Source organism: Poecilia formosa, unplaced genomic scaffold (assembly GCF_000485575.1).
Source record: "Poecilia formosa unplaced genomic scaffold, Poecilia_formosa-5.1.2 Scaffold581, whole genome shotgun sequence".
NCBI classification, from domain to species: domain Eukaryota; kingdom Metazoa; phylum Chordata; class Actinopteri; order Cyprinodontiformes; family Poeciliidae; genus Poecilia; species Poecilia formosa.
In genome coordinates this window covers 171,806-185,696 of record NW_006800520.1, presented here as the reverse complement: position 1 = coordinate 185,696, position 13,891 = coordinate 171,806, and the positions used below count along the sequence as shown (strand labels likewise).

Here is a 13,891-nt window from a genome sequence, read left to right as displayed (position 1 = left end):
TCATCCATCCATCATCCATCCATCATCCATCCATCCCTTTTTCTCTATAATAACTAATTTAAGTTTTTTTACTCATATTCTTATACAATTATTTCTACTTTTATTCTTTTGCCTTTGATCAGTCAATCTGAATATAAAACATTCATTTTTGTTTCACATGAAATGTGTGAAAATAAAGAGTTGTGAAACAGAAGCTGCCTGCAGCGCTGAGAGACGTTGATCAGATTATTAATCTGGTTTTATTGGAGGAAAATCTCCAGAAATATCAGAAGCTGCTTTTCCACCTTCAAGGATTTCCGTGCCGCCGTCGGTCTGCGTCCCGCTGAGCTCCGGTCCAGATGCTCGTCCTCTCAGCCTGCTGCTGCGCCGCCTTCAGCTCCTTCTGCTTAAAAAGCCGTTTTTCAGAGTAAAATCCAGTTAATCTTAATTGCAGCCTGGTGGACGGAGCTCTCACCTGGAGTGTGATCGTTAAATCCAGGATTCACAGTTGGACAGAAAACTGTTTTTTTCTAATTAAAACTCAAACACAAAGATCTATTTGGTGTTTTGATTATCATCTTCCTGTTTTACTCTGGTCCAGCTGTGGCTCCTGCTTCCTGTTTCGTCTCTAACCTGTCTCTCCTCAGCCAATCAGGAGCGCTCACCTGTCCGTCTGTCCTCCTCTCATCACTCTGCTCATCCTGTTGCCAGTTGCTCACTGTGTTTTTACCTCCATGTTGTTGCCTGTTGTCTGTCACCGTTGTCGTTTGTAGTTGCAAGTTGTCCAAGCCGACATTTCCGCGGTGGAGAGCGACGCAGTCGTTCACCCGACCAACTCGACCCTGTATTCAGGTGGTGAAGTAGGTAAAGGAACCCGACTGTCTGCTGCTGCTGCTGCTCATCCGGACCCTCGCTGCTGCAGTCAGTGGACCAGCAGCTGCAGCACCAGCAGCTGCAGCACCAGCGGCTTTTAGCCAGGGTTCATGCTCACAGCTTCCAGTGTTCACTGGAGCCGGATTTTTACTGGATCTGGAAAAAAAACTTGTCATTTCTACAGTCAGTAACTTTTATGTTCTGAATCTCTACAGAGAATCTGAGTTTATTATTATTAGTGATTGTATTTTAGGGCTGTTAGCAGTTATTGTAGTAACCTATCAATTATTCTGACCATAAAGTTCACATTTTGTACATTTTCTGCTGCTTCTGAAAACAGGACAAGCACTTAAAACCATTCAGCTGTTTTTTGTCAATAAATTCATGATCCTCCAGAATGGAACGTTACCAAGCACAGGAACTGCCTGTTACCTAGCAACCCCGGCAGAGCTCCGCCACCCGTTACCTAGCAACCCCGGCAGAGCTCCGCCACCCGTTACCTAGCAACCCAGGTTGTTATTGTAAATAGGAATTTGTTCTTCATAGCTCACCTGGTTAAGACAAGGATTAAATAAAAATGGCGCCCCCTGCTGAGCTCCCATTTTTTCAGGATTATTAGGATTATTGTTGCAGTGTTTACTTGTGTTTATTATTTATTCTGATCCAACTCTGGATGCTTCCTTAACCTGCCTCTGCTCTAATAAAACCTCAACGTTTCCTGCAGGTTTTATCTATAAACGAGTCAAAACAATAAGTAACTCTGAGGTTCAGGTTTTATTTTATCCTCATCTTCATGCTGCTGCTGCTGCTGCTTGTCTTGTTCCACGACTGCAGCATCGACGTCCTGAGCTGTCTCACCTCATGTGACCTTTGACCTCTTTAACCAGGCTGCCAGCAGGCAGACCCACACAGCGTCTCAGGAACAGTTTTAGATTCTCTGAAGACTCAGAGCGTCTCCATCACTTTGCTTCCAGTCGCTGAAGTTAAAGATTTTTTTCTAACTACATTTTATAACAAAAATAAAACCAAACCGTTTTTAATATTTCAGCTGAATTGTTAAATGCCTTGCAAAAAATATTCACATTCTTGGGTTTTATTCAGTTTGTGACGTTGAAACTGGATTTTACAGCAGCGCATTGCCGCAAACTGGGAGAAAATCAAACTTCATTTGTGAAGTATTTTCTAAAAGGTGTGGCAGGAGTTAGTCTTCAGGTCACCACCTTTCTTCTGTGTCTCTAAGGCACAGAAATGCTCATCTCTTGTTCTGATTGGGTTAAGATCCGGGCTTTGACTGGACCGTTCTGATGGATAATGCGCTTTGAGCCTCTTGGGTGCTTCACTCATTCAGGATTGACTGGAAACAACATCAGGAAGGAAAGATTAAAATAATAATGAACACTTTGATTTCTACTCAAACAAATCGATTCTCTAACAAGCTGAAGCAGCTGGGTTTTATTTATAGGTATCAGAGTAATGGGGTCTAAAACTAAGCAGATCACACTGTGAGAATTTATTTTTTGCAAAAACAAAAATTAATACTTTACAATTTTGTGCTGATTTTTGTTGATCACATAAAATCCCCAAAGCTTTCCCTGGAGTTTGTGATGACAGAGTTAAAACATTTTATCAAACTTTAAATTTGAATCAACTCATTTAAAAAATAAAACTGGGCTTTTATTCCCTAACTGAACCTTCTGGACTTTAGCTTAAATCTTTGCTCTTTGTTAAAGTGACGCTGCTGAGTTTCTGCCTCCCTCATGTCGTCCTGCCTGCCCGTCTGTCTGCATGACCTTTGACCCTCCGCCTCGCTTCCTGCCGTCCGTCTATTTATCCAGGATTTATTCTCTGCTTTCCGCCTGCAGGATCCGCTCTGGAGAAGAAAGGAGGGAAGGAGTTCACCGAGGCGCTGCAGGAGCTGAAGAAGAAGAACGGCCCCCTGGAGGTGGCTGGAGGTCAGTGCAGTGCGCCAGACTCGGCTTTGCAGTTTATCAAACTGCGTTGGCGTGCACGGTTCATTTTCACCAAAAGAATCAGAAATTTTGACATTAATCTCAGAAATATTCTGAAAAAAACAACAATGACATTTCTGTTTGAAAAGTCAAAAATTAGCTAGAAAAAAAATCAGAAAAGACTAGAAGATTTCTGGAAGTCATTTCTAAATTTCTGAGTTTAAGAACTTGATCTCAAATTTTCTATAAAAAAAAAAACAGCTTGAAAAATTTTTGAATTTTTAAAAAAAAAATTATTTTTGGTGGAAATTTGGTAATTTTCTCTGTTTTCAACGACCCTAACAGACTGTAGGCTTTAGCTTTNGCGTTGGCGTGCACGGTTCATTTTCACCAAAAGAATCAGAAATTTTGACATTAATCGCAGAAATATTCTGAAAAAAACAACAATGACATTTCTGTTCGAAAAGTCAAAAATTAGCTAGAAAAAAAAATCAGAGAAGACTAGAAGATTTCTGGAAGTCATTTCTAAATTTCTGAGTTTAAGAACTTGATCTCAAATTTTCTAAAAAACAAAAAAAAAACAGCTTGAAAAATTTGTGATTTTTTAAACATTTTTTATTTTTAGTGGAAATTTGGTCATTTTCTCTGTTTCCAACGACCCTAACTGACTGTAGGCTTTAGTTCAGCTTTGCTTTGTCCAGATAAAAATGAATGCATGAATTAAATTAAAATAAATTAATCGGCTGCTTGTTGTTTCACCTTTAAAAAATAACATCTGTAGTTTATTGGCTGTTTTTCTTTCTTAATATTAAAGGACAAATTAAAGCCATGAAGCTGAAACTGGTTTGGATTCATTTCTGAACTTGGGTTGAAAAATAAAATCTGATGTTTTTCAAATCAGATTTGATTTCTGATTTTAACTTTTTTTTCTCTCTGAAAAGGAATAACGAATAACAGAAAATATTTTCACAAGTGTTTTTTTGTTTTAATCACCCCTTCTGTGGATCATCAGGGCCAGGCTGGTCCAGTCCCAGTTCCACCAGTTCAGCCCAGAATCCCAGTCCAACCCCCAGTGTGACCTCTTGACCTCTACTCAGCCACCAGATGTGCTGAGAAACGATCAGAACTTCGCCTGGATGTTCAGAATAATTGATCAGCTCAGACATTTCCTGCGATTCTTAATTATGGAAACTGGATTATTTCAAGTTATTTTCAGCTTCCCTGTTGCGTATTTAGCTGCTCCGTTAAGTTCTGGAGAACCTTCGGTCTTTGTGAGGCTGATCCAGTGAATCCCTCTGGACTTTGTTGGAGGGAGGCCGTGTTTCTCTCCAGAGATGTCGGCTGTAGGTCCAAACTCTTTTTCAGTTCGTCTGATCCTGGCAGACGGTTTCACCTCGTTACCTCGCTGAAATCAGCCGCCGGAGACGCTAATGACGGGATTTCTGCTGCTACGCCACCTCGCCTCATGGCTCCAACAGTCCTGGCTCTCTGCTTCTCCCCATGCTGATGTACGGGAGGGAAAAGCTGCCAAAAAGTTTAAAGTCTTCCCTTTGATAGGAGGATTTGGCTCTTTTCTGGTTCCTTTTGGCAAGGCAGTAATGGACCTCTTAATGAGGACTGGCTTCTGTCCAACGTCTGCTTCAGAGACCAGAAGGATCCATTTTAGGGGGTCATGCATGCAGGATCCTGCCCCCAGCTTCCTGTTGGAGGGCAAAAAGCTGCTTGCCAACAATGGCTAGTTTTGGTTTTAGCTGTCAAGTTGTCAACATAAAGCACAAAATCTTAAACATATGCCTGATATATTAAATATGGAGTGCTTTGCTACTAATTGTCAATATTACAACAACTAGGTGGGGTTAGAAAAAAGTTTTAATTAAAAAAATAGCGAGGGAGGGAAGTAGGTCAGCTATGCTAGTTTGACTATGAAAACTAACATGTAGATGTGCTGCAGAATTATGTGTGTCTCAGTTCAGCTAAAAAATAAACACCAACTCTGACAGATCATCAGTAGAGCAGGTGTTTAAATGAGCTAATTACCACCGCTGTGTTAGCTTAGCTAATAGCAGCAGTAGCTAGTCTACCACCGCTGTGTTAGCTCAGCTAATAGCAGCAGTAGCTAGTCTACCACCGCTGTGTTAGCTTAGCTAATAGCAGCAGTAGCTAGTCTACCACTGCTGTGTTAGCTCAGCTAATAGCAGCAGTAGCTAGCCTATCACTGCTGTGTTAGCTCAGCTAATAGCAGCAGTAGCTAGTCTACCACGGCTGTGTTAGCTCAGCTAATAGCAGCAGTAGCTAGCCTATCACTGCTGTGTTAGCTCAGCTAATAGCTAGCTCTATTAGCTGAGCTAATAGAGCTAGCTATTAGCTCAGCAGTAGCTAGTCTACCCCCGCTGTGTTAGTAGCTAGTCTACTGCTGCTATTAGCTGTGATAATAGCAGCTGTGATAGCTTAGCTAGTAGCAATGGTAGCTAATCTACCGCAGCGATCATTATTAATAATCACAAAACAAACATCGAGCCTGAAAACATAAAACTGTAACCGACTGAATGTTCTGCTCTGTGTGGAAATGTTTCAGTGTTTTTTGGTGCTGAATCCTGAAACATAGTGATGTTGTTGTCAGTTGCTATGGCAACAAGTCTGTGTGTAGCATAGCTGACACAGAGTGTGAGAAAAAAGTGGAATACTAGTGGTTTTTAGTTCTTTAGGGTTTTTCTGCGTTATTTTCCCCAGTGTGGCTCACTGAGCTGATTTCATAACAGCTTCGTCTCCAGGCTCATTTAACGGTTCTACTGCGACAGAAATGTTGTGGATGGAGAGGAAAAGAATCGTCTTTTCACAGTCCAGCGTTGAGTGCATGCTGGAAATTTCTGGATATAAACAATAACATTCTGCGGGTCTTCAGGCTGTATGTGAGACATTTTAAAACCTAAAATGTTTCTATTCTAAAATGTTTGGGTTTTACTGTGAGGAAAACGTGTGCAGGATTTTTTGTGTTTTCTCTTAGAAACAGTGAAATGACAGCAGCCTTTTACACTCTGACAGTTTTTGCAGGTTTTAGAGGAAACGTGTTTTCTTTGAGCAGAGCGAAGTGAAGCTGTTGAAGTGACAGAAGGAGAAACGCTGCGGCTCGGTTCCCCTCTGGACCACACACTCTCAGACCTGCTGCTGGCTGAAGCGTCTCCATCTTCTCTGGGTTTTTACCATCTGGAAAAGAGCTGCGGCTCGGCGCTGCCTGCAGATCCTCACACACACGCTGCTGCCTAATGAACTCCGACTGAAGCCTCTCACTTCAGAGTCTCCGGATCTGGCTGAGCTTCACGTTTTGCAGCTGCTGGACTGATGGAGGCCTTCACTCCTCCTTTATTCCTCCTCATCCTCAGATCCCTGGAGAGGAGACTGTAATGCTTTGGGCCAACCAGCTTAAGCTGCTGCAGATTTCCCACTTATTTTCATTCCAAAGAAAAGTTCTCATTTAGCGCCTAACGTCTCCAAACTGGATGAGATAATGAGGCTTTTAAAGCTGATGAACAAAAACGGAGCTGAATCGTTACAGATGTGAGAAAGTTTCTGCAAACATTTTAAAAAGCTTTTAAGAAACATCAAAATATAATAATAATAATAATAATAGTGATATTCTATTTATCTGCTGTATGTAGGAGCAGATAAATAGGTCATCTACACTTAAAGTTACACTAAAATCCTTTGAGGTGATTTATCCTGCTTTCTTTAGCAGGTTAGCATCGGCCTGTGGCCTAAACAAAACCTGCTCATCACATGTTATGCACTAAATCATTTGAGCTGTTTCAGGGTCTTTGTCACTTTAAATCCAAACTAGCTGCTGTTGGCCACGCCCCCAACTCAACATTTACACTCACACAAGAAAATGGCTGCAAACAAATGCAAAATTATGCAGCTGTACACTTTTGAAGAGCATTAGTGGAGCCTCCTGCAAAACCAAGCAGAATGCAGCAGGTTAACAATAAAACTCTTATATTTTCCAGCAGCCATTGCAAAGTGAGAAAACCAGCTGACTAAATGGTGGAGATCAGTTGGGGTTGCTAGGCAACGGGCTGGCGTTGCTAGGTTACACATTAGCGTCTGCCGAGTGGGACTCGAACATTTGGAGGTTTCTGAATTGGCTCGTTTTCCAGACACAGCAAAACATGAACTTGCTGCCAAAAAGCAGCTGAATTATTTTTTATTATATTTTATTTATTTATTCTGATTTTAGAAACAGTTCAAACCCAAACAGAAAAACAAAAACATGTAAAGTATGAATTTAGCATATCAGTTCCCCTTAAATAATCTTTTACTTTGGTGTCTTGATCTCCACTTTGAACTGTGAACCAATTAATTCGAGTCAAACAGTGTCGGCGTTTTGCTGCAGTTCTAACTTCCTGTGTCTGGTTCTCCTCTCAGCCCTTCTGACCGGCGGATTCGGTCTGCCTGCCAAGTACGTGATCCACTGCAACAGTCCAGGCTGGGGCTCTGAGAAATGTGAGGAGATGCTGGAGAAGACGGTGAAGAACTGCCTGGCGCTTGCAGACGAGAAGAAACTCAAGTCTGTGGCCTTCCCCTCCATCGGCAGCGGACGGTAGGAACCCTGAGAGCCTGATGCTGCTGGGCAGACAGCAGCATCACTGCTGCAGCATCACTGCTGCATGATGCTTTACGAAGCCGCACGATGCTGCAGGAAGCTGCACGATGCTGCAGGAAGCTGCAGGAAGCCGCATGATGCTGCAGGAAGCTGCACGATGCTGCAGGAAGCTGCAGGAAGCCGCATGATGCTGCAGGAAGCCGTACGATGCAGCAGGAAGCCGCACAATGCTGCAGGAAGCTGCAGGAAGCTGCATGATGCTGCAGGAAGCCGTACGATGCAGCAGGAAGCCACACGATGCTGCAGGAAGCTGCATGATGCTGCTGTCCGCCCGGCAGCATCAATGCTGCAGGATGCTGTAGAAAACCTGCAGAAATATTTTTAGATATTAAGTGATAATTTGATCAGTTACTTAGTTTTATTAATGCTCATATTGTTTGTAATATTTCCTCTGCAGTTTTAATGTTGTGATGTTCCTGCAGGAACGGTTTCCCCAAACAGACGGCGGCCCAGCTGATCCTCAAGGCCATCTCCAGCTACTTCGTGGCCACCATGTCTTCCACCATCAAGACGGTCTACTTCGTTCTGTTCGACAGCGAGAGCATCGGCATCTACGTCCAGGAAATGGCCAAACTGGAAACCAGTTAGAGGACTGGCCGCTCGCTCTGCTCGTCCCTCTGCTTTCTGTTTTCTGTTGGAGAGAGGAAGACGTGTGCTGGAGTTAGAAATGAAGAAAATCACAAGAAGAAGAAGAAGAAGTGTAAAGGCCGGGAACTTGGTTTTTGCATCATGTTTGTATGTTTACTCTATAGTTTTATTCCTTATTTACTCGTCACCTCTGGTGTTTAACTGTAGATGTGCGCTTTTTTTTTCTAAGATCTTTTTACTCAAACAGTGCAGCACAATACGAAACCAACAATTCCCATTTAGTTTTCAGAATATATATATATAAATCCAGTAAAATCTGAGCGGTGCTGCGCAGTGCGGGCGGTTTGGACGATACGGGTCGGTGCATGTGAGGCGGTAAAAACGGCTCTTCCTGTTGAGCTCGGTTCACTTTAACTGTGTCGTAGTTTTGGGTTTGGAGCGTCTGTCATACTGTAAAAAGAAAACGGTAAAGATTTGTTCCGTCTTTAGGAGACTCCAGTATCGTGATCTAGAACCAGTTCTTGTGTTGTGTGTTGCTAATTTCACTTTTCTTGCCTTTTGTTTAGACAGGCAAAGTATTTTCTCTGTGCACTGCAAAAACGTAGAAAAGTTGTTCCAAGCAGCGTAAATTCATCCGTTTCTGGCTGAAAACTGGAGGTTTTTGCAGAACGCCTTTTGTTTCTCTTCGTGGTCCTATAAGTGTTCATATAGATAGGAGTGTTTGTGAAGCATTATGGACAAATATTAAACTGTAACAGAATTTTATTTGTTTTAATTTCCCGTGATTATAAAATGGCACAAAGAGTTGGAAGAAAAAAAGTCGTGTAAGATTGTTTTGTGTGTGTGTTCCTCTTTTTGTTTGTTTTTTGTTAAGCCACAAAAGATATTACTGCTGGAACCGGAGGCTGCTGCTGTTGGCGCGGCCGCCGCCAGGGGGCGCTCTGTCACCAGACATGGGCCGGTCCGGTCCGGTCAGCCATGTTTGTTTGCCTCAGCAGCGCAGATGGATCAGATTTGAGCGGATTGGGGAGCGAAGGACATCAGACATGCAGGTCTGCATTTGGACTTTTCAGCAGCTCGACTTTCTTATGAGAAAATAAAATTGTTAAACGCTTTCTAAAGAATTGCTACAGTCTGATTATACAAAAAGATTTAAAAAGGTCTGTATTCACTCCAGTAATAAAAATCCTTTAAAAACGTCAGAGAATTCGTCAAATTATTTTGTGAATTATTCATGGAAGAACGAGAAATCATGAACTTAAACGTGTTTGATAATTAAAATGAATCTGATCAAAGATCCAACAGGTTTTTATTTCCAGACCAGAGGAGAGTCAACAAATCAACTTAGACTGATTATTGACTTTAGGTTAATATTTTTCACCATAAAGATTAAAATAATTTGTTCAGATTCTGACAAACATTCACCCTGAATTCTGTTTTTTCACCTTTACACTTTGAAATGTGGTGTAAATAGATTATAAAATCTATTCATTTTGATTTTGTTTTCAAATGTTTCTGTTAGTTTTATTTATTACACTGTGATTTAAATGAACTGTTTCTTTATTCACAGATTTCCTTTATTTGATCAGACAGGAAACAGGGTGATGAGACAGAGGAAGACCTGGGTCAAAGGTCATCAGGCAGGGAATCGAACCTGTGACCTGTTTGGACTCCACAGCGCCCCCTTCCAGCTGTTTCTCAGTTCCCTGGAAGTTTGTTCCAGATCTGTGGTGCATAGAAGCTGAATGCTGCTTCTCCTCGTTTGGTTCTGGTTCTGATGCAGAACCAGAACCTGAGGGGCCTGAAGGTTGATCCAGCAGCAGATCTATAATGTATTTATCTGCAGAGAAACGCCTGGATGAGTTTCTGGAACAACTAGAGCTATGTGTTGACTCTAGATCTATAACTGTAGATCTATAACTGTAGATCTATAACTCTAGATCTTTAACTCTAGATCTATAACTCTAGATCTATAACTAGATCTTTAACTCTAGATCATTCCTCAGGTTTTGTCTCATCTGTTCTCAGCTTCTGTTCAGCATCTGGAAGGGGTCAAAGGTCACCTGGTGACGTCATAAGGTGGAGCTCTGTATCATCTGTGTCGTCATAGTAACTTAGATATTAAACAGAAGAGGAACGAATATCCAAAAATTATAGCTAAGAGTAGCAACTTCAACATAGTTTTACTAAAGTAAAAGTAAAAAGTATCCGTCCAAGAAATGACTCAACTAAAAGTACTTGGTGAAAAAGTTGCTCAAGTACTGACTGATCAAATTACCATTTAATATTTAAAATTACATCATCAGATGGAACAAAATCTAAATTTAAGTGGAAATTTTGGTATTTAAACTTTAACTGAAGCTGCAGGTTTGAGTTTCTGGTTAAAACGTTTGATTTTCATTCAGTGGGAAGAAAATCCAGAAATTTGACTCAAGTAAAAAGTAAAAATTACAGCGTAGTAAAAATACTATTTTCAAAGAAAGTTACTCAGGTAAATGTAACGAGTTACTACCGAACACTGATATTTAATGAAAGCGGGAAAGTTACGTCTTCTCACCAAAACGTCTCTGCTCCAGTTCAGACTGGAACCAGTTTGGTTCTGGACCAGCAGGCGGAACTAAAGACTGAAGAGAAGGGAAACCGCTCAGTGTCTTCTTCAGAGGTTTTTGTGGTTGTTGGCGCAGCGCCCCCACAGGCGAGGAGGGGAACAGGTTTGGGTCGGTTGTCCCGAATCGAAGCGAGTCTACCGGAACCGGACACCGACTGTCCAGGGCTGGGGAGGCGAGCACTGCGGCCAGCAGGCCACCTTATGGATGAAACGCGCGGACATCGGATCAGTTATTAATTTGAACATAATTATGATTTAAATTAAGAATCAGCAAGAAAAGTTAATAATTATTTCAAGTCAATAATTCCTTAATATTGATGAAAAAGTGCTAGTTTCACTGGCAGACTATTTCACCTTTATAACAAAACATTTTTTACGTTAGGGTTAAATAATCTGTGAACTAGAAGTGGGTTGCTAGGTAACGGGCTGGGGTTGCTAGGCAACAGCGCAGTTCTCTGTGAAATAATCTGCAGTGGAACAAGAACTTTTTCATTAATATTTAGAAATTAACTTAAAACAAACTCAGACCTTGCTGAAAAGTTTTCTGAGTTATCTGTAAGTTTCGTCTTATTTCAAAGTGTAATATGTAGAAACTAAACCAAAATGACTTGGTAAGATTTGGTGGGTTTGCTGAGAACTTTAAAACTGCATGATAAAGATGAAGTTTATGTTTCGTCGTCCTGATGTGGTCAGGCGCTGCAGGAACAGGGAGGACCACAGAGTCAGATGGGGGTCAGTTTCCCAGCCGTGCAGGGAGGCCGGGACCCCAGACCTCCTCTGAGGGCCCATCTGACGCCTAATCCCAGGAAATACAGGCAGGTTTCACGGCCCTACCCACCGGCCCGCGAGCAGGCAGAAAAGCCCAGCAAATTCAAAGCATCTGTACGGGCAGGGGCCAATCCGAGGGCCGCCTTTCCCAGAGCCCGCGCAGATGAAATTTTATTCTTTGCACGAAAAACTGAGAGGGGGAGGCGGGTGGAAAAACAGAAATTAAAGCAAAGCAAACAAAGTGGAGAGATGAAGGAGGAGAGGAGCCGGTCGGCAGAGATCAGCGCTGCTTCTCATAAGGACGGGATTTTCTGTTGGTTATGGATCTGATTCTGACTGGAGCCTGACAGCAACAACAGTCTGCTGCCGGCCGGGAAAGAAGCAGAGCTTTGTGCTGAAAACATGGCAGCTTCTCACAGCAAAAACATCAAGTCAGGAGGAAAGTTTTCACCCAAAGGGTTAAATCTTTAACAGTTTCACAAATCTTCACTTGACTTACAGTGAATAGGTTAGCATCAGTCTATATGGCCTATACAAAACCTGCTCTTCACATGTTTTACTCTAAATCATGCTCAGATTTCAGTCTGAGATGTTTTAGGGTCTCTGTCGTTTTAAATGCAGACAAGCTGCTGCTGGCCACACCCCCAACTCAACTATTACACCCGAAACAAAATAGCAGATGCGCAATTATACAACAGTGCGTCTTTGAAAAGCATTAGTGGAGCCTCCTGCTCAATCAACCAGACTGCAGCCAGTCAACAACTAAACTCTTGTCTTTTCTAGCACCCATTGTACAGTGCATAAAAACCAGCTGACCAAATGTGCTGGGACTCATTTTGTGTCGCCAGCTAACAGGGGGAACTCTGCTGGGGTTGCTAGGCAACAGTTCAGTATGACTCAATTGTGAGGTTTTTAAATGGCTCTTTTTCCAGACACAAAGAAACGTGAACTTATTGTGAAAAAACAGCTGAGTGTCTTTTAAACTATTTTTATAAGCAGTTCAGACCCAAATGTGCAAAAAATGAATGTTATGTAATAAATCCCCTAAACTCTCAAATGTTACTGAATTAAAGTAAATCTGTAAAGAAGTGGGTCATGTGACCAGAAGACAGACGTTTTTAAACTTGTTTTATTTGATTTAATTGGATTTCTTCCCTCCATGAATGAAAAATAATTCATTGTGTTCAGAATAAGTTTGAGAATATTGGTCACAGTAACAGGCGGATCGATTAAAAACACGAAGCTGCTGGTGAACGAAGAGCAGGAGAGAACTGAAGACAATTTAACTTAAACTACCAAATAACAGAACAAAGAGTAAAACTTTAACAAACATGAAAATGTTTATTGAAGCTGGAGCTGCTAATTAAAGTTTCCACCAAAAACATTCATTTTTAATAAAACATTTTCATGTTTTAATCTCCGTTCAACAGAATAAGAAACAGTTTCATGTCTGTTCAGTAGATTTCCTCCAACAGTTCACATTTTTCACCTTCAACCAAATGAATAATTAGATTATCATGAAACTCAATAAAACATGAACTTTATTCCTGTTGTCAAAATTCAACAACAAGCAGAGAAATTGTTTGTGAATCAATTTAAACAGTTTGCTGTAAAAAATGATGTTTTATTTGAACAGTTTCATATTTTAGGAGAAACGTTTCATTCTGTTTGTCACAAACGTTTTTCTGACAACTGAAACCAAAAGTCTGAAGATTCACAAACTGCAGGATGAATCTGCAGCAAAAACAAACTCCAATCTGACTGATGGTTCATTTTGGGTTGAAATATGAAAAACTTTCTAAAGATTAAAACTGAATGTAATAAGAAAATGTAGAAATAAGTTGATTGCAGCAGATTTGCCAACATGAAGCAGATGATACTTTAATATCATCTTGACTATTAAATCTAATATATTAAACTGTTCAGCATCATGAAGACTAACTCTGCAAAAACACAAAATATTAAATATTTAGTTTAATCTGTAATCCAAATATTTTATTTCACCTGAAATATTTTATTGAAATGTTACTTGTAAATTAGTTTTATCTTATTTCAAGTGAACTAAGATATTTGCACAAGAAACTAGACCAAAATTATTTGGTAAGATTTTGATTTTGGTTTTGTTTTTTGCAGTGAAGGAGCACAGATGAGGATTTGAAACAGTATTTTTGTAAGCGTCCCTTCGTGGCCGCCACCAAACCCAACGGGCCGGAAATCAAACCCATCAGGAGAATCTGAACTTTATGGATAAAAACCATTCAAAGGAAATCAGCAGAAACACGGGAAGATGAAAAATGACTTCTGGTTGGCTTTCATGCAAATAACAGAAAATGAATCTGAACAGTTGAAACATGGTGGTGACAGCATCATGCTGTGGGGAGGAAAAAGGAAACTGATCAAAGAATCCGAAAAACGTCAGATTGGGAAGAAGGAAGGAGAAAACAATCAGCCTCTGGAAGAATGAATAAT

General features: G+C 41.0%; 1 protein-coding gene across 2 annotated transcripts in view; it reads left to right on the top strand.

Annotated features, from left to right (window-relative positions):
* The window catches only part of macroh2a1 (macroH2A.1 histone), a 15,503-nt gene extending 6,255 nt beyond the window's left edge, over positions 1-9,248 (top strand). Inside the window, exons 6-9 of one of the 2 annotated variants that reach the window (XM_007541020.2) lie at positions 753-843; positions 2,715-2,804; positions 7,221-7,395; positions 7,881-9,248. In XM_007541020.2, the coding sequence (XP_007541082.1) occupies positions 753-843; positions 2,715-2,804; positions 7,221-7,395; positions 7,881-8,046 (522 nt within the window). In that variant the 3' untranslated portion in view covers positions 8,047-9,248. The remainder of the gene's footprint in view (positions 1-752; positions 844-2,714; positions 2,805-7,220; positions 7,396-7,880) is intronic. The other variant, XM_007541019.2, reaches the window with a different exon arrangement.
* The last annotated feature ends 4,643 nt before the right edge of the window (positions 9,249-13,891 follow it).